Raw genomic sequence first — 20,388 nt, forward strand, 5'->3', positions numbered from 1 at the left:
GGAAATAATTGAAACTATGGTACTGTAACCCATAACATTCTTGGAAATTTCCTATATAACTACTTGTTAAATTATACTTTGAAAGTTACTACCTTTTGCATTTATATTTCACAATAAGGAAATAACTGAAACTGTGGAACTGTAACCCAGAATATTCTTTGACATTTGCTCTCTAACTACTTGTTAAATTGCACTTGGAAAGTTATCACTTCTACATATATATGTTATATTCCACAATAAAAATTATGATTAAAAAAAAATGAGTCAAGAAATCTCTCTATGTTGGAGATAGTGCAGCAGTATCTAAGTTTAAACTGTAGTTGATGAATCTCTGAAACTGGAAAGCAACATGGTTGAGACAAACAGGATAGAGAAATTTGCCCATGCCTTCCTCAAAAGTCCAGTGTCATCACTGACCTGACAATGTATCATGCAACCATTACTTAGTTTTTGACACTTACCCACTTACATTTACCTATAAAAATCCTAACTCACATCCTCACTTCAAACTACTTTTAGGAAGATTCCCCCAGTTCCTTGCTTGTGTTCTTGCAAACAATCACTTTCCCACTAAGGGATGTATTTCTCCTTTGTAGTGCCAGGTTGGAGTGCCCTCCCATTAGAAATAGCTGTGCTTGCCATATCAATTTGGTGCTCCGCCTGGGCCCCATGATGCTTGGGAACACAGATTCATGTCCTATGGGCTGTGGGACATCACTGAGTCCCTTGGCTCCACAACTACCAGTTGCCCAGAGATTTCCTTGGATAACCAGAGCTAGAAGTTTTGAGTGAGGCTTCTGCCATAGGCAGATGCTAGGCACATTTATGTGAAAGTGATTTTAAATTTAGGACTTTCCCTGTGCTAAGTAAGTGTATGATCTTTTCTGATCTGTGTTTTCTTTCACATTGCCAGTCTTGTGTTGAGGGAACTGTTGAATTCATCTGAGCTTGTAACTACAGCTTCAGTGGGTTTGACCCCTACTATCCATGATCTCAGATTTGTAGTTCTCCTGTTGACTTTCTGTGTTTGCATTTTATGCTTTGAGTTTGAAGAACTCCTGTCTTTGTGTTTTGTGTTTGTAATTTTTGTTAGTGTTGCCTAGCCATGAAAAACTCTCCAACTGTGCCAACTATGTCTCCTTTAAGTTGTATCTTGGATAGTTAATCTAAATTTGGAGGGGACCCCTTAAGAAAAAGAAATTGATTTTCTATTGTAATGCTGCCTGGCCACAGTATGAATTAGATGATGGTGAAAAATAGCCTAAAAATGGGATTTTAAATTTTAATATCATCTTGCAATTAAATGTTTTGTAAAAAGAATCACAAATAGGATGAGTTACCTTATGTTCAGAGTTTTTAAGAATTATATAGTGATCATAAAAAGATTCTATATTACTGTTTAAAAAATGCATTGAGTGAAATAAGCCAGAAATGGAAAGACAAATATTATAATGCTTCATTAATATGGACTAATAATTGTGTGTAAACTCTGAGAATTGAATCTTGGAGCATGGGTTATAAGGAAAGGCTTATATGGAGGCTCCTAGATTGTAAGCCTTACAGCAGTCACATTTATTCATGAGTTGTAACAGTGATTTCTAGGTTTTGAGATTCTGAGCTGCTTGTGTGTGATGTGATCAGCCCCTGGAGCTTCACGTGTCTGTGCGGCACCTGGGACTGCCAGAGTTTGGCAGCTGCGAGGGTCAGCATCGCCCCATGAATCAACTGTTAAAGAGGCTGAAAAGGAGCTCAGACTTCGACTGGAGATATGAACAAAATGGACTTGGTTGAGATTGGGGTGGATCAGACTGACAGGTAAAGGATGGTATTGACTATGTTTTAAAGCTTTGGTTTCTCTGTGGGACCAAAGGAAGAGATGGTTATATGGTGCAAGGTCTGAATTTTCTGTAGCACACTATATGGTTTAACTTGTATTTTCAGTTCACTCAAATGCCATAATTACATGGAATCTTGATTAGGGAGTGAGACCTTGTTGGTTTGTACAGGTTAGCATGAAGCCCCAATTCAACCCAGAGTAATGTGGGCCAAGAATAAAAAGTATTTGCAAAGCCCCCTTGAGGAACTGTGGGAAAAGGTGGAAATATTAAACTTCCCCAACTGGGGAAATCCTGATGTTCTTGCAAGCATTGGGGACCATCAACTTAGTGTGTTGAGTCCTTGATCTTGGGGTTGCCCTTATGAAGCTTTTCACTGCAAAGGAGAGGCTAAGCCTACTCATTATTGTGCCTAAGAGTTACTCACTGAGAATTGTTGCTCAGATGTGACCTCTCTAAGCCAACTCACTGCCCTCCCCCTACTTGGGACATGACCCCCAGGGGCATAAATCTCCCTGGCAAGGTGGAATGTGACTCCTGGGGATGAGCCTGGACCCTGCATCATATGACTGAAAAAGCCTTCTGGACTAAAGGGGGGGAGAGAATTGAAACAAAATAAAGTTTCAGTGGCTGAGCGATTTCAAATGGAGTCTAGAGGTCATTCCGGAGGTGACTTTTATGTGTAATGTATATATCCCTTTTTAGTTTTTAGTTTATTAGAATAGTTAGAAGGAAATATCTGAAATAGTTGAACTGCTATCCAGTATCCTTGATTCTTGAAGGTGATTGTATAATTATATAGCTTATGTAGTGTGACCATGAAAACCTTATGGCTCACAATTCCTTTACCCAGTGTATGGACAAATGAGTAGAAAAATGGGGACAAAATGTAAATGAACAGTATGGAGGAGGGGGTATGGGATGTTTTGGGTGTTCTTTTTACTTTTATTTTTATTCTTTGAAGTAATGAAAATGTTTGATTTTCGTGATGAATGCAGAACTATATGATGATACTGTGAACAATTGTTTTACACTTTGGATGATTGTATGGTATGTGACTTTCAATTAAAAAGGTTTTAAGAAGCAAATGAGGTGGGGGAGGAAGAGTATGGGATGTTTTGAGTTCTCTTTTACTTTTATTTTTATTCTTATTTCATTTTTATATTTTAGAGTAATGAAAATGTTCAAAAATGGATTGTGGTGTTAAAAGCAGAACTATATGAAGAAACTGAACAATTGTACACTCTAGATGAGTGTATGGTATGTGAATACATTTCTATAAAATTACATAAAAATGCATTGACTAATGTTTTAAATGTTTAGCATTTTTCAGACAAGTTTGGTTTTGCTGGTAATTGTATGTTGTAAAATGTTTGTTTGAAAACAGTTTCCTAAATCATTTTGGTAACTTAAGCATGAAAAGTATACAAGATATGTTTTCATTAAAAGAAAAAGAATAGTTTTGTCTGAAATGAGTGGTTGTTGTAGAATAAGAATAAAGAATACCTAATAGATGTGGAAACTTGCAGAAAGTTCACAGAAAAAGAAATTTATTTATTTTGGTCAAAGTAAGATTTAATGAGTCTACAATTTTTTAAAGCCTTATTTTCAATATATTGATGCAAACTAAAATTTAGTTTTCTATTAAAGTAACAAAGTTTTCTTGAATTTGTCTATTTTTTAGTAAAAATTTATAAAAGTCTTTTTCTAAATAATCAGTGTAAATGGAAAAAAGGCTGTTTTATCAGAATAACTGCTTGTACTTTATGTTGGCTTTACCATACATTTAGTTGTTTAAGAAAATCAAGTCTTCCAGTTTTAAAAGAGCTAAGTCTTTTCCTTAACTTCAATTAAATAAAGAACCAAATATTGTTTCAAACCTGATAGCTTCTAACATTTTGCTTTCTCAAGCTCAAACACTAAAGGATATCTTTTTACTCCAAACAGTTGCAAAAGATTTGTTCTTTCACCTTGTAAAAAAAAAATGAAGTGCTGAAACTTAAGTTAATTTGATATAAGTTGCATAGGAAATGTTTAGACAATGTTATAAAAATATAACAAAAATATATAAAAAAAGTTTTTTTAATTTTCTGTTAGTTACTGATCTGAATATTAGACAATATATTGTTGCCAATCATATTTTTTGAAATTCAATTTTATTGAGATATATTCACATACCATGCAGTCATAGAAAGTGTACATTCGGTTGTTCACAGTACCATTATATAGTTGTGCGTTCATCACCAAAATAAATTTTTGAACATTTTCATTACCACACACACAAAAATAATAGGAATAAAAATTAAAGTGAAAAAGAGCAATTAAAGTAAAAAAGAACACTGGGTGCTTTTTTTTTTTTTTTTTGCCCCCATTTTTCTACCCATCCATCCCTACACTGGACAAAGGGGAGTGTGGTCCATATGGCTTTCCCAATCACACTGTCACCCCTCATAAGCTACATTTTTATACAATCATCTTCAAGATTCAAGGGTTCTGGGTTGTAGTTTGATAGTTTCAGATATTTACTGCTAGCTATTCCAATACAATAAAACCTAAAAAGTGTTATCTATATAGTGCATAAGAATGTCTGCCAGAGCAACCTCTTGACTCTATTTGAAATCTCTCAGCCACTGAAGCTTTATATTGTTTCATTTTGCATCCCCCTTTTGGTCAAGAAGATGTTGTCAACCCCATGATGCCTGGTCTAGATTCATCCCTAGGAGTCATATCCTGCATTGCCAGGGATATTTACACCCCTGGGAGTCAGGTCCCATGTAAAGAGGAGGGCAATTACTGCCTTTATTTTGCTTGCCATATGCTTGACTTGTTGTTGCCTATATTGTCTTTGTAGGTTTATGTATAGAGCATCCTCTAAAATGATATGAGCAGCAAGAAGTAACTAAGGAAGATGAAATCTTCACCCATTTTCCTTATATGAGGAATGCTCAAAAATATATCTTCCTAAGAATAAGAAGAGTACCAATACAAGGAGGAACTTGATAGCTGGAAAATAGCCTATCACTATACTTAGTTCCCAGAGAGACAAAAATGAGACAGTCTCAGTTCTGCTTATAGGAATAAGATAAAATGGCATCAATGGGGTGGGATGGGGGGATGATTTGGGTGTTCTTTTTTCACTTTTATTTTTTATTCTTGTTCTGGTTCTTTCTAATGTAAGGAAAATGTTCAGAGATAGATTGTGGTGATGAATGCATAACTATGTTATCATACTGTGGACAGTGGATTGTATACCATGGATGATTGTATGGTGTGTGAATGTATTTCAATAAAACTGAATTTAATAATAAAAAAAAAAAGATAGAATGGCATCAAGAGTACCCTGTGGCCAGTAGATCAGTGATTTCCTCCTCAAAGAACAAATGTTTGACATTCCTGAACAATCAGTTAAAAAAAGAGTCATGAACTCTCTGCATGTGAGAGCTTACACATATCACAATTTCATCTGTAGTTGATGAATCACTGAAACTGGAGTAATAGAACATGCTTGAGACAACACAGGATTGAGAAATTTGCCCACGACTTCCTCACAAAGATCCAATGTCATCACTGACCTGACAAGAACGTTATCATGTAACCAATAGTTTTTGACCGCTACCCCATTTCCTTTACCTATAAAAGCCCTAACTCACATCCTCACTAGTTGGGGAGGATGCTCCCAGTTCCTTGCTTGTCCATTAAGAGACATGTTCCTCCTTTGAAGTGCTGGATCATGTGTGCCCTGCTATTAGAAATAGCCATGCTTGTGGTATCACTCTCTAGCACTTGTGGTTTTCTGTTGTTGTTTTTTTTATATAATGACCATTCTAGAAGGTGTAATACGGTAAAATTATCCCATTGTCATTTTGATTTGCATTTCCCTACTAACTACTGTTTTGGTTTGCTAAAACTGCTGGAATGAAACATACCAGAAATGGGTTGGCATTTAAAATGGGGATATCTTAGCTTACAAATTTACAATCCAAATTAAGGCATCAACAGGATGTGTTCCAGTTTGCTAATGCCTGAATGCAAAACACCAGAAATGGATTGGCTTTTATAAAGGGGGTTTATTTGGTTACAAAGTTACAGTCCTAAGGCCATAAAGTGTCCAAGGTTAGTCATCAACAATTGGGTACCTTCACTAGAGGATGGCCACTGGTGTCCAGAAAACCTCTGTTAGCTGGGAAGTCATGTGGCTGGTGTCTGCTCCAGAGTTCTGGTTTCAAAATGGCTTTCTCCCAGGACGTTCCTCCCTAGGTTTCAGCTCCTCAAAAATGTCACTCTTGAGTCCCTCCCGTCCGCCCCGTCAGCGCCGCACTTCCCGCCCGGCACTCGGAGCGCCGAGCCACCGCCCAGGGGGATGCGGGAGCCCCTGGCTCGGGGGAGCGGAACGGCAGGCGGGCAGGAGCCGAGGGCGGCATGTCCCAGGCCCCGGGAGCTCAGCCGAGCCCGCCCTCCGTGTACCACGAGCGGCAACGCCTGGAGCTGTGCGCTGTCCACGCCCTCAACAACGTCCTGCAGCAGCAGCTCTTTAGCCAGGAGGCTGCCGATGAGATCTGCAAGAGGCCCCTGTCCCAGCTGGTCCTGCCCCAGGTGCTGGGGCTGATCCTGAACCTGCCCTCGCCCGTGTCTCTGGGACTGCTGTCCCTGCCCCTGCGCCGGCGGCACTGGGTGGCACTGCGCCAGGTGGACGGCGTCTACTACAACCTGGACTCCAAGCTGCGGGCGCCTCAGGCCCTCGGGGGTGAGGACGGCGTCAGGTGAGCCGGGCAGGGCCGGGGCAGGGGCGGCAGCGCTGAGGTTGGGGCCCCCCCGGGGGGCTCCCGAGGCTCCGCGGGCCTCAGTCTCCCCTGTCTCCTGCCCAGGGCCTTCCTGGCGGCTGTGCTGGCGCAGGGCCCGTGTGAGGTGCTGCTGGTGGTGACCAAGGAGGTGGAGGGAAAGGGCTCCTGGCTGCGGACAGACTGACCCCCAGAGGAGGGAAGCACGGCCACCCGGGCTCGTCGGCCCCCTGCAGGCCTGGGGTTCCCTGCACGACCCTGTCCGGCTCCCGGGTGCCAGGGAAGGGCCGGGTCCCACACTGCGGGGGCTCCACGGGGGCCCCAACCCGCCCCCACCGCTGCCTCAATAAACCTGCTGGCTGCCCCCGCCTGCCTGCGTCTGACTGGGCCGCGGACCCTTGCGCTCAGGTCTCCCATTTATCAGAGAGACTGTGGTGGGTGACGCTGTCCTGGTCAGCTCTGCCACTTCCCAGCGGGCGACTCCTGCACCTCACCCACCTCTCAGGGCCTCAGTTTCCTCGTCTGTAAAATGGGGCCAGTTGGCACCTGTAGAGCTCAGGCTGGGCCCAGCCATCCAGCGCAGGCTTTCCTGTGCCAGGCGTGGCTCCGATGGGAGCCAGACCGGGAACAGAGAGGTGCAATCACCGTCTTCGGGGCGATCGGCCCTGAGGAGGGAGCAAGGGGGGCGGGAGGCAGGAAAACAGCCCCAAGACTCTGCGCCGCAGTCCCCAGCACCCCATTCCTGCCACGGCCAAGGAGCCGAGGCTGCCGATGGAGTTCCGGCGGCTAATCCAATGACTTTAAAGTAGGGGGATGATCCTGGATTATCCGGTGGGTCCTTGAGAATGGGACGGGCCCTGAATGGCCAATGATCTTGAAAAAGAGCAAAGTTAGAAGTCACACTCTTCCCAACTTTGAAACTTTACAACAAAGCTCCGGTAATGAAGACAGCATGGTGCCAGCCTGCGGACAGACAGGTGGACAAGTGGAAGAGAACTGTGAGCCCAGAGGCGAGCCCCATACGGCCAGTAGGGACAGTGGAGGCAATGAACCCCTATTTCACACCGTTTACAAAAATTAACTCAAAACTGGATCAAATATAAATATAAATGGATGTAATATAGGTCAAATATAAATATATACTGGATCAAATATAAATGGATCTAAATATAAGAGCTAACACCAAAAAAGTTTTAGAAGACAGGAAGACATCTTCATGGCCTTGGACTTGGCAATCCAAAATCACGATCAACAAAGAAATTCAGGTAAAATGGACTTTGTCAAAACTGAAAACTTTTGTGCCTCAGGGGATGTTGTCAAGAAAGTGAAAAGACGACCTACAGAAGGCGAGAGAAGAGTTGTAAATCATGTATCTGGTAAGTGTTTAATACCCAGGATATATCAAAACAAAAAACAAAACAAAAAAAAACTACAACTTAACAATGAAAAAACAAACAATCCAATTAAACAGCAGGCAAAGGACTTGAATAGGTGTTTCTCCAGAGAGGACCTGCAAATGGCCAATAAGCACCGGGAAAGATGCTCAACGTCGTTAGCCACGAGGGAGACGGGGAAATGCAAACCCAATCCGTGATGAGACTCCACCTCACACCCCCAGGATGGGTGCTATTTTTTAGAATGGAAAATAGCTGGTGTTGACAAAGATGTGCAGAAGTTTGCACTCCAGTGCATTGTCAGTGGGCGCGTGAGGGGGCAGCTGCTGTGGCACCTCAGACAGGTGAACATGGACCTGCCTGAGACCCGACAACCCTACTGGCTGGTTTGAGGACTGAAAGCAGGGACTCGAACGGATCCTTGCACACCGAGGTTCACAGCAGCCTTATTCACAGGAGCCACAAGGTGGAGGCAGCCCGTGTGTCCGCCACAGACGAGTGAACCCACAAATGTGGTCTCTTCCTATGCAGGAATCTTGGCCGTAAAAACCAGGATGTTCTGACGCCTGCCGCGACCTGGGTGAACCTCGAGAACGCGATGCTGAGTGACATAAGCCCGGCATTTAAGGACCAATATTGTATGATTCAGCCTAGATAGAAATATCTAGAATGAGCAAATCCATAGAGACAGAAAGGAGATTCGAGGTTCCCAGGGGCTGGGAAGGGGGGATGGGGTGTAATTGCTTAACGGGGGCAGAGTGTCTTTTGGGGCTGATGGGAAGGTTCTGGTGATGGATGGTGGTAATGGGGGCACAATATTGTGAATAAAATTAATGCCACTGAATTGTCCACTTGAAAGTGGTTAAATAGGAAATAGTGTTTTATATGTTACCACAATAAAAATTTATTTAAAAAAAAAAAAATGTCACTCTTAGTTGTTCTAGAGGCATTTGTCCTCTCTTAGCTTCTCCAGAGCAAAAGTCTGCTTTCAAAGGCCATCTCCAAAGTGTCTCTGTAAGCTGAAGCTCCTCTCTCAGCTCCTGTGTGTTCTTCAAAGTGTCCCTCTTGGCTGTAGGAAGCCTACTCCTGTCTGAGCTTATATAGTGCCCCAGTAATCTCAAGGCCCATGCTGAATGGGCAGGACCACGCCTCCATGGAAACTATGCAATCAGAGTTATCACCCACAGTTGGGTGGGTCACATCTCCATGGAAACACTCAAAGAATTACAATCTAATCAACACTAATACATCTGCCCACACAAGATTACATCAAAGATAATGGCATTTGAAGGGACATAATACATTCAAACTGGCACAGTTTTCATCTCTGAAGAAAGAATGTTTGCATCTGGGACACCACTGTCATGGCAAGCACATGGCCGGTGTGTGCCTGCCCTTCTCTCCCAGGTTTCTTTGCTTTCACCTTCTGGCTTCAGTGACTTCCTCTCTCAGATTCTGTGGGCATGCTCTTGTCTCTCAGCTTCTCTGGGACTTCTCTGAGCTCTCTAGGCTTTTTCTGTCTTTTGTGCTCTCATAAAGGACTCCAGTAAAAGGATTAAGGCACACCTGAAATGGGGTGGGTCACATCTCAATTGAAAAAACCTAACCAAAATATCACACCTACCACAGGTCTGCACCCACTGGGATGGATTAAAAGAACATGGCCTTTTCTGGAACATAACAGCTGCAAATTACCAGAGCAATTGAAGCTGAGCATCTTTATGTATACTTTTCAGCCATTTTGAAGTTCTTTGAAATTATGCCCATTTATTAATTGGATTGTTCATCTTTCTGTGGTTCAGTTGTAGGATTTCTTTATATATTCTGTATACTAAAACCCTGTGGTTGATAGGAAACTAAGATGGCGGCTAGGCGAGACAGGGCAAAAAACACCTCCATGAAAAATACTAGATAAAAACCAGAAAGTGACCCAGAACACAAGTTTCAGCAATGCACCAGCTGGACAAGGTCTGCTAAAACCACAGGGACCGTGCACTTGGTGAAACTGGGGATTTGCATTCTGAAACAAGTGAGTAAGCTGGCTGAAAGCCCTGTGGCCATGCTGCAGTGTGGGGAAACCGGGGGTTGGTGTTTGGAGATAGAGTAGTCCTTTTTTGAAAAAAAAAAAAAAAAAAACAGGAGTGGCTGCAGTTATGATAGTGAGAACCATGCAGTGAAGCATGGCAGGAGCGGGTTGAGCCAACCTCTCGGTGTCTGGAATGGAGGATAGACTGCTGCTGATTCCCTCAGGGCCAGGGGGCCAGAGGGGAGAGCCAAAAGGAGAAAGAAACTGTGCTGCTTGCAGTTGGCTCCCCGGTGGGCTGGAGACACTCCTGCCTGGGGCCATACCCACAGCCCAGAACCATGCCAGGAAACCCAGTGTGACAGGGAGTGTGTCCCATGGCACTTCTCACACACCACAATATTGGCCATGGACAGTGGCCTTGGGTGCATACACAGCTAGCTGTCCCAGAGCTGGGAAGGCAGACTGTGCAGAAATGGGGGGGGGGTTGAGATGCTCCATTCAGCCATCTTTGCATCAGGCTGAGAGCTCCCCTGCATGGCCTGATGACCCGGGGCTTCTGTTGAGGGATGGTGTGCACTTGTGACATAGCACAGCCTTCCCCTAGCAGAGGTCCTGGAAGATCACAGCTGAGAAGGGGGGCCTGCTTGGAAAACCCAGGGATGCTACATAAATGCCAGAGACTTGTGGGTCAGCAGCAGAGAAAATCTGGGGCAAAACTGAAATGAAGGCTTTGACTCTTGCAACAGCCTTGAATCTCTGGGAACACCTGGGAGGTTTGATTATTAAAGCTGCCCTGCCTCCCTAACCACCCAGACACACAACCCACAAGTTGTATTTTTTACAACTTGAGAGAGCCCTATCAAGCAAAGCAAATGCCAAGAAGCCAAAAACAACAGAAAATCTTAAAGCATATGATAAAAGCAGATAATATGGAGAACCCAATCCCAAACACCTATATAAAGGACATGAAAAAGAACATGGCAGAGGATATAAAGGACATAAAGAAGACCCTAGAAGACCATAAAGAAGAAATTGCAAGAGTAAATAAAAAAATAGAAGATCTTATGGAAATAAAAGAAACTGTTGGTCAAATTAAAAAGACTCTGGATACTCATAATACAAGATTAGAGGAAGTTGAACAACGACCCAGTGTCCTAGAGGACCACAGAACAGAAAATGAAAGAACAAAAGAAAGAATGGAGAAAAAAATAAAAAAAATAAAAATGGATCTCAGGGATATGATAGATAAAATAAAACGTCCAAACTTAAAACTCATTGGTGTCCCAGAAGGGGAAGAGAAGGGTAAAGGTCTAGATAGAGTATTCAAAGAAATTGTTGGGGAAAACTTCCCAAAACTTCTACACAGTATAAATACACAAAGCATAAATGCCCAGTGAACTCCAAATAGAATAAATCCAAATAAACCCACTCTGAGACATATTCTGATCAGACTGTCAAATACTGAAGAGAAGGAGCAAGTTCTGAAAGCAGCAAGAGAAAAGCAATTCACCACATACAAAGGAAACAACATGAGACTAAGTAATGACTACTCAGCGGCCACCATGGAGGTGAGAAGGCAGTGACATGACAAATTTAAAATTCTGAGAGAGAAAAATTTCCAAGCAAGGATACTTTATCCAGCAAAACTCTCCTTAAAATTTGAGGGAGAGCTTAAATTTTTCACAAACAAATGTTGAGAGATTTTGCCAATAAAAGACCTGCCCTGTTTCAGATACTAGAGGGAGCCCTACCAACAGAGAAACAAAGAAAGGAGAGAGAAATACAGAGAATTTTGACAGGCATATATAGAAACTTACATCCCAAATCACCAGGACACACATTTTTATCTACTGATCATGGATCTATCTCCAGAATAGACCATATGCTGAGACATAAAACAATCCTCAATAAACTAAAAAGCAAAAAACAAAAAAAAATTGAATATATTCAAAGCACATTCTCTGACCACAATGGAGTACAAATAGAAGCCAATAATTTTTTATTTGTGACTCCACTATTTACTTCCTACATGATATAAAATACACAAACTCTAATGTCAAATCAGTGGTTTTGGACTCAATGTAAAATATGTAATTTTTGACAAGAACTATATAAAGGTGCGGGAATGGAGGAGTATAGGAACATAGTTTACATTTCCTATTGAAGTTAAGTTGGTATCAAAGGAAAACAAGATTGTTAGGGATTTAAGAGGTTAATTTTAAGCCCCACAGTAAACACAAAGAAATTATCAGAGAATATGACCATAGAGACGAAAAGTAGAGTATGGGTTATGAAAAATGGGGGAAGGGGCAATGGGGAGTTAAGAAATAAGTGTAGGGTTGCTGTTTGCAGTGAAGGGAAATTTCTAGTAATGGAAGGTGGGAAGTTGATAGAATTACAACATTCTAAATGTGATTAATCCCACTAATGGAATGCTAGAGAGGGGGTGGAATGGAAGATTTAGGCTGTATATGTTTCCACAATTGAAATTAAAAAAAAAAGAGTCTAAATAGATGACAATTGAATGCCAAGGATGATCCTGGATGGGATCTGAGGATGGAGGACAGGAGGCTCAAAGGGACACAGTTGAGACATAAGGAAAAAAAAAGGAAATATAGAATGTAAGCTTTGTATCAATGTTGAATTTCTTGAACTTCTTAGCTGTGCTTAATGGGATTGCATAAAAGAATGTTCTTGTTCATGGGAATTGTACATGTGAATTATAGTGTTTGTTCAAGGATGTGTGCAGCTTGCTCTCATGTTCATAAGACAGAGCAATAGATGATGGATGATAGGGAGGGAGGGAGGGAAAAAAGAAATGGTGGTGTGACAGGATTTTAAAATTAGTGGATCAAAGTATCGGGGGAGGGGTGTCAGGGTATGCTGGAGTTCTGTGTATGGGGTTTGTATTGTTTTTGCAACTGTTCCTGTAACTTTGAATTTATTTCAAAATAAAATTAAAGAAAAAGTCCCTGTAGTTTATGAATATTTTCTCTCTTTGAATAGACTGTCTTTTATTTTCTTGAGAATGTCCTCTGGCTCACAGAATTATTCAGTCTTGAGGAAGTACCGTTTATCTGTTTCTTCTTTGCTTGTGCTTTGTTGGAAGTAAGTACTACATTTGCAGTAATAACATTGAAGGTTAATGGATTAAACTCCTCAATCAAAAGACACTGGTAGAATGGATAAAAAGAATATGATCTATCTTTGTGCTGATTATGAGAGACTCATTTTATAATGAAAGATACAAATAGTTTGAAAGTGAAAGGATTGAAAAAGATATTCCATACAAGTAGGTAACCAAAAAAAAAAAACTTGAGTAGATATACTAATATCTGACAACATAGACTCTAGATGCAGAAATATGTGACAAGGAAGAACACTGTATATTAATAAAAGGGAAAATTCACCAATAAGAAATAAAATAAATATTTGGGTCCCTAATCAAAGTGCCCCAAAGTACATGAGGCAAACACTGGCAAAGCTGAAAGGAAAAATGAAGATTTTTAAATGCATTTTTTATTGTGAATTTAACATATACACATAATATGATAACTTTGAAAATATGATTTAACAAGTATTCAAATAATGTCATGGGCCACAATTCCACAACTTCACCTATTTCCATTATTGTAAAATATGACATTCATACAGAAAGTTGTTAATTTTCAAGGTACAGATCAATGAGCAGTTATATATATATATATATATAATTTCAAAAATTGTTATGGTTACAGATCCTCAGTTTCAGTTCTTTCCTTATTATGCAATATGGGATATATATAGAAAGGTGAAGACTTTCAAAGCACAATTCAACAAGTAGCTATAGAGCAAATTTCAAAGGATATTATAGGTTACAGTTTCACCATGTCATTTACCTCCTTCCAGCTATTCCAACACCCCAGCATCAAAAATATATATATATTTATATAAAGTTTCAGTATGCATAAACCTTTGTTAAATTTTATCTTGTTTGTTGCTACCCCTTCCTCTCACTTAAGCTCTTTTTCCATCTTCAGGGATGTCTAGGCAGTGAGCACCCTAAGTTTTACATATTGAAAGGGGGTGTTGACAGTGGCTGCATCTGATTTTTGTTCTTAAAGAGGCTGTTGCCTCTGGGTTTTAGGACTTGTCTGGCATAAGAACACTCTGGTGAATTTAAGTTTCTGAGAGATAAAAGTTAGTGAATGAATCGTTTATAAAATCTCAGGTAAGGACTTAGGTATCTGGGGACTACTTTTGGTAAGGGCATGGCATACTGTGGTCATTTGGGATGTATAGCTGGAGCTTTCATAAGGAAAACCTCCAGGACAGTCTCTAGACTCTATTTGGGATCTCTCAGCCACTGTAACCTCAGCTTGTTACCTTTGTGTTTTTTTTTAATTTTTTTAATTTTTTAAAATTTTTAAATTTTATTATAAATCTTCATTTTGAGATATATTCACATATCACGCAGTCATAGAAAACAAATCGTACATTCGATTGTTCACAGTACCATTACATAGGTGTACATTCATCACCTAAACCAATCCCTGACACCTTCATTAGCACACACACAAAAATAACAAGAATAATAATTAAAGTGAAAAAGAGCAATTAAAGTAAGAAAGAACACTGCGTACCTTTGTTTGTTTGTTTGTTTCCTTCCCCTATTTTTTTACTCATCCATCCATAAACCAGACAAAGGGGAGTGTGGTCCTTATGGCTTTCCCAATCCCATTGTCACCCCTCATAAGCGAATTTTTATACAACTGTCTTCGAGATTCATGGGTTCTGGGTTGTAGTTTGATAGTTTCAGGTATCCACCACCAGCTACCCCAATTCTTTAGAACCTAAAAAGGGTTGTCTAAAGTGTGCATAAGAGTGCCCACCAGAGTGACCTCTCAGCTCCTTTTGGAATCTCTCTGCCAATGAAGCTTATTTCATTTCCTTTCACATCCCCCTTTTGGTCAAGAAGATGTTCTCCATCCCACGATGCCGGGTCTACATTCCTCCCCGGGAGTCATATTCCACGTTGCCAGGGAGATTCACTCCCCTGGGTGTCTGATCCCACATAGAGGGGAGGGCAGTGATTTCACCTTTCAAGTTGGCTTAGGTAGAGAGAGAGGGCCACATCTAAGCAACAAAGAGGCATTCGGGAGGAGGCTCTTAGGCACAATTATAGGGAGGCCTAGCCTCTCCTTTGCAGCAACAGTCTTCCCAAGGGTAAATCCTATGGTAAAGGGCCCAACCCACCAAACCACCAGTCCCCTATGTCTGTGATCATGTTAGCAACCATCAAGGTGCGGTAGGCCAATACCCCTGCATTCTCCACAGGCTCCTCAAGGGGGCTCTACATATTTTTTTCCTTTTTTTTTTTTTTTTTTTTTTAAAACAACTGTATGAAAAATAAAATAAAAAAAAATTAAAAAAAAAACATGCAGTAAAAGAACATTTCAAAGAGACCATAACAAGGGAGTAAGAAAAAGACAACTAACCTAAGATAACTACTTTACTTCCAACATGTTCCTACTCTACCCCAAGGAAGTTACCTAATATAGCAACATTTCTGTGAACTTGTTCCTACTATACCCATCAGAAATTCACAGACCATAGTCATTCCTGGGCATTCCCAAAATGTTCAATTTACCAACGATAGCTTATGTGTTCTCCTTGGATTATTGTTCCCCCTTCCTTAATTTCTCTCTATTGATAGTTCCCCTACATTCTACATTATAAACCATTTGTTTTACATTTTTCAAAGTTCACATTAGTGGTAGCATATAATATTTCTCTTTTTGTGCCTGGCTTATTTCGCTCAGCATTATGTCTTCAAGGTTCATCCATGTTGTCATATATTTCATGGCATCGTTCCTTCTTACAGCCATGTAGTATTCCATTGTGTGTATATACCACATGTATTTATCCACTCATCTGGTGAAGGACATTTGGGTTGTTTCCATCTCTTGGCAATTGTGAATAATTCTGCTATGAATATTGGCATGCAGATATCTCTTCATGTCACTGCTTTCAGACCTTCCGGGTATATACCAAGAAGTGCGATCGCTGGATCAAAGAGTAACCCTATATCTAGTTTTCTAATGAAGTGCCAGACTGACTTCCAGAGTGGCTGAGCCATTATACAGTCCCACCAACAATGAATAAGGGTTCTAATTTCTCCACATCCTCTCCAGCATTTGTAGTTTCCTGTTTGTTTAATGGCAGCCATTCTAACTGGTGTGAGATGGTATCTCATTGTGGTCTTAATTTGCATCTCTCGAATAGCTAGTGAAGCTGAACATTTTTGCATGTGTTTCTTGGCCATTTGTATTTCCTCTTCAGAGAACTGTCTTTTCATATCTTTTGCCCATTTTTATAATTGGGCTGTCTGTTCTATTGTCATTGAGTTGTAGGATTCCTTTATATATGCAGGATATCAGTCTTTTGTCAGATACGTGGTTTCCAAAAATTTTTCCCATTGAGTTGGCTGCCTCTTTACCTTTTTGAGAAATTCCTTTGAGGTGCAGAAACTTCTAAGCTTGAGGAGTTCCCATTTATCTATTTTTTCTTTTGTTGCTTGTGCTTTGGGTGTAAAGTCTAGGAAGTGGCCACCTAATACAAGGTCTTGAAGATGTTTTCCTACATTATCTTCTAGGAGTTTTATGGTACTTTCTTTTATATTGAGATCTTTGGTCCATTTTGAGTTAATTTTTGTGTAGGGTGTGAGGTAGGGGTCCTCTTTCATTCTTTTGGATATCAATATCCAACTCTCCCAGCCCCATTTGTTGAAAAGACCATTATGACCCAGTTCAGTGACTTTGGGGACCTTATCAAAGATCAGTCGGCCAAAGATCTGAGGGTCTATCTCCAAATTCTCAATTTGATTCCATTGATCTATATGTCTATCTTTGTGCCAGTACAATGCTGTTTTGACAACTGTGGCTTTATAATAAGCTTCAAAGTCAGGAAGTGTAAGTCCTCCCACTTTGTTTTTCTTTTTTAGAGTGTCTTTAGCAATTCGAGGCATCTTCCCTTTCCAAATAAATTTGATAACTAGCTTTTCCAAGTCTGCAAAGTAGGTTGTTGGAATTTTGATTGGGATTGCATTGAATCTGTAGATGAGTTTGGGTAGAATTGACATCTTAATGACATTTAGCCTTCCTATCCATGAACATGGAATATTTTTCCATCTTTTAAGGTCCCCTTCTATTTCTTTTAGTAGAGTTATGTAGTTTTCTTTGTATAGGTCTTTTACATCTTTGGTTAAGTTTATTCCTAGGTACTTGATTTTTTTTATTGAAAATGGTATCTTTTTCTTGAGTGTCTCTTCAGTGTGTTCATTTCTAGCATATAGAAACATTACTGACTTATGTGCATTAATCTTGTATCCCTCTACTTTGCTAAATTTCTTTATTAGCTCTAGTAGCTGTATCATTGATTTCTCAGAGTTTTCCAGATATAAGATCATATCATCTGCAAACAATGACAGTTTTACTTCTTCTTTTCCATTTTGGATGCCTTTTATTTTTTTGTCTTGCTGGATTGCCCTGGCTAGCACTTCCAGCTCAATGTTCAATAACAGTGGTGATAGCGGGCATCCTTGTCTTATTCCTGAGCTTAGAGGGAAGGCTTTCAGTCTCTCACCATTGAGTACTCTGCTGGCTGTGGGTTTTTCATATATGCTCTTTATCATGTTGAGGAACTTTCCTTCAATTCCTACCTCTTGAAGTGTTTTTATCAAAAACGGATGTTGGATTTTGTCAAATGCTTTTTCAGCATCTATTGAGATCATCTTTTGATTTTTCCCTTTCGAATTTTTAATGTGTTATAATACATTGATTGATTTTCTTATGTTGAACCATCCTTGCATGCCTGGAATGAACCCCACTTGGCCATAGTGTATGATTTTTTTAATGTGTCTTTGGTTTTGATTTGCAACTATTTTGTTGAGGATTTTGCATCTATATTCATTAGGGAGATTGGCCGGTAGTTTTCCTTTCTTTTAGCATCTTTGCCTTGTTTTGATATTAGATTAATGTTAGTTTCATAAAATGAGTTAGGTAGTGTTCCATTTTCTTCAGTGTTTTGAAAGACTTTAAGTAAGATTGGTATCAGTTCTTTTTGGAAAGTTTGGTAGAATTCCCCTGTGAAGCCATCTGGCCCTGGGCATTTATTTGTGGGAAGATTTTTGATGACTGATTGGATCTCTTTGCTTGTGATATCAAGGTTGGTTGAGGTCTTGTATTTCTTCTGTGGTAAGTCTAGGTTGTTCATATGTTTCCGGGAAATTGTCCATTTCCTCTACATTATCCAGGTTGTTGTCATTCATTTGTTCATGGTATCCTCATAATTTTTTTAATTTCTTCAGGATCTGCAGTTATGTCACCTTTTTCATTCATTATTTTGTTTATATGGGTCTTCTCTCTTTTTGATTTTGTCAGTCTAGCTAGGGGCTTGTCAATCTTGTTGATCTTCTCAAAGAACCAACTTTTGGTGATATTTATCCTCTCTATTGTTTTTTTTTTATTCTCTATGTCATTTACTTCTGCTTCAATCCTTGTTATTTCTTTTCTTCTACTTGGTTTAGGATTGGTTTGCTGTTCATTTTCTAGCTTCTTCAGTTGATCCCTTAGTTCTTTGATTTTGGCTCTTTCTTCCTTTTTAACATATGCATTTAGTGCTATAAATTTACCCCTCAGTACGGCTTTTGCTGCATCCCATAGGTTTTGGTATGTTGTGTTCTCATTTTCATTCGTCTCTATATATTTAGCAATTTCTCTTGCTATTTCTTCGTTAACCCACTGATTGTTTAGGAGGGTGTTGTTTAACCTCCAGGTATTTGTGAATTTTCTAAGTCTCTGATGGTTATTGACTTCTGATTGTATTCCATTATGGTCAGAGAATGTGCTTTGAATAATTTCAGTCTTTTAAAATTTATTGAGCTTTGTTTTATGTCCCAGCATATGATCTATTCTGGAGAAAGTTCTGTGAGCACTAGAGAAGTATGTGTATCCTGGTGATTTGAGATGTAATGTTTTATATATGTCTGTTAAATCTAATTCATTTATCAGATTGTTTAGGTTTTCAATTTCTTTTCAATTTCCTTATTGGTCTTCTGTCTGGTTGATCTATCTATAGCAGAGAGTGATGTGTTGAAGTCTCCCACAATTATTGTGGAAACATCAATTGCTTCCTTTAGTTTTGCCAGTGTTTCTCTCATGTATTTTGTGGCACCTTGATTGGGTGCATAAACATTTATGATTATTTCTTCTTGTTGAATTGCCCCTTTTATTAGTATGTAGTGGCCTTCTTTGTCTCTCAAAACATCCCTGCATTTAAAGTCTTTTTAATCTGAGATTACTATTGCTACACCTGCTTTCTTTTGGTTGTAGCTTGCATGAAATATTTTTTTCCATCTTTTCACTTTCAATTTCTTTGTGTTCCTGTGTCTAAGATGAGTCTCTTGTATGCAACATATTGATGGTTCTTTTTTTTTTAATCCATTCTGTGAATCTATATATTTTAATTGGGGAGTTTAATCCATTTACATTCATCATTATAACCATGAAGGCATTTCTTGAATCAGCCATCTTATCCTTTGGTTTATGTTTGTCATATATATTTTTCCCCTCTCTCTATTAATATCCTTTAATGTACCCATACCGAATCTCTTTAGTACTGAACCTTTCTCCAAGTCTCTCTCTCCTGTCTTTGTTTTTCTGTCTGTAGGGCTCACTTTATTATCTCCAGTAGGGCAGGTCTCTTATTAGCAAACTCTCTCAGCATTTGTTTGTCTGTGAAAAATTTAAGCTCTCCCTCAAATTTGAAGGAGAGTTTTGCTGGATAAAGAATTCTTGGTTGGAAATTTTTCTCACTCAGAATTTTAAATATATCGTGCCACTGCCTTCTTGCCTCCATGGTGGCTGCTGAGTATTCACTACTTAGTCTTATGCTGTTTCCTTTGTATGTGGTGAATTGCTTTTCTCTTGCTGCTTTCAGAACTTGCTCTTTCTCTTCCATGTTTGACAGTGTGATCAGAATATGTCTTGGAGTGGATTTATTTGGATTTTTTCTATTTGGAGTTCACTGGGCATTTATGATTTGTGTATTTATGGTGTTTAGAAGATTTGGGAAGTTTTCCCCAACAATTTCTTTGAATACTCTTCCCAGACCTTTACTCTTTTCTTCCCCTTCTGGAACACCAATGAGTCTTATATTTGGACGTTTTATATTATCTATCATATCCCTGAGGTCCATTTCAATTTTTTTTTTCCCCATTCTTTCTTTTGTGCTTTCATTGTCCATTCTGTCATCTTCCAGGTCACTGATTCGTTGTTCAACTTCCTCTAGTCTCGTACTATGAGTATCCAGAATCT

At 39.8% G+C, this 20,388-nt stretch overlaps 1 protein-coding gene across 1 annotated transcript; it reads left to right on the forward strand.

Annotated features, from left to right (window-relative positions):
- Window positions 1-6,143: 6,143 nt before the first annotated feature.
- LOC119524736 (josephin-2-like) lies at window positions 6,144-6,979 on the forward strand. The gene is made up of 2 exons (XM_037823409.1): window positions 6,144-6,595; window positions 6,701-6,979. The coding sequence occupies exons 1-2, from the start codon at window positions 6,255-6,257 to the stop codon at window positions 6,798-6,800; spliced, it is 441 nt and encodes a 146-aa protein (XP_037679337.1). The 5' UTR covers window positions 6,144-6,254; the 3' UTR covers window positions 6,801-6,979.
- Window positions 6,980-20,388: the final 13,409 nt, after the last annotated feature.

The sequence above is a fragment of the Choloepus didactylus genome (assembly GCF_015220235.1).
Source record: "Choloepus didactylus isolate mChoDid1 chromosome 11 unlocalized genomic scaffold, mChoDid1.pri SUPER_11_unloc6, whole genome shotgun sequence".
NCBI classification, from domain to species: domain Eukaryota; kingdom Metazoa; phylum Chordata; class Mammalia; order Pilosa; family Megalonychidae; genus Choloepus; species Choloepus didactylus.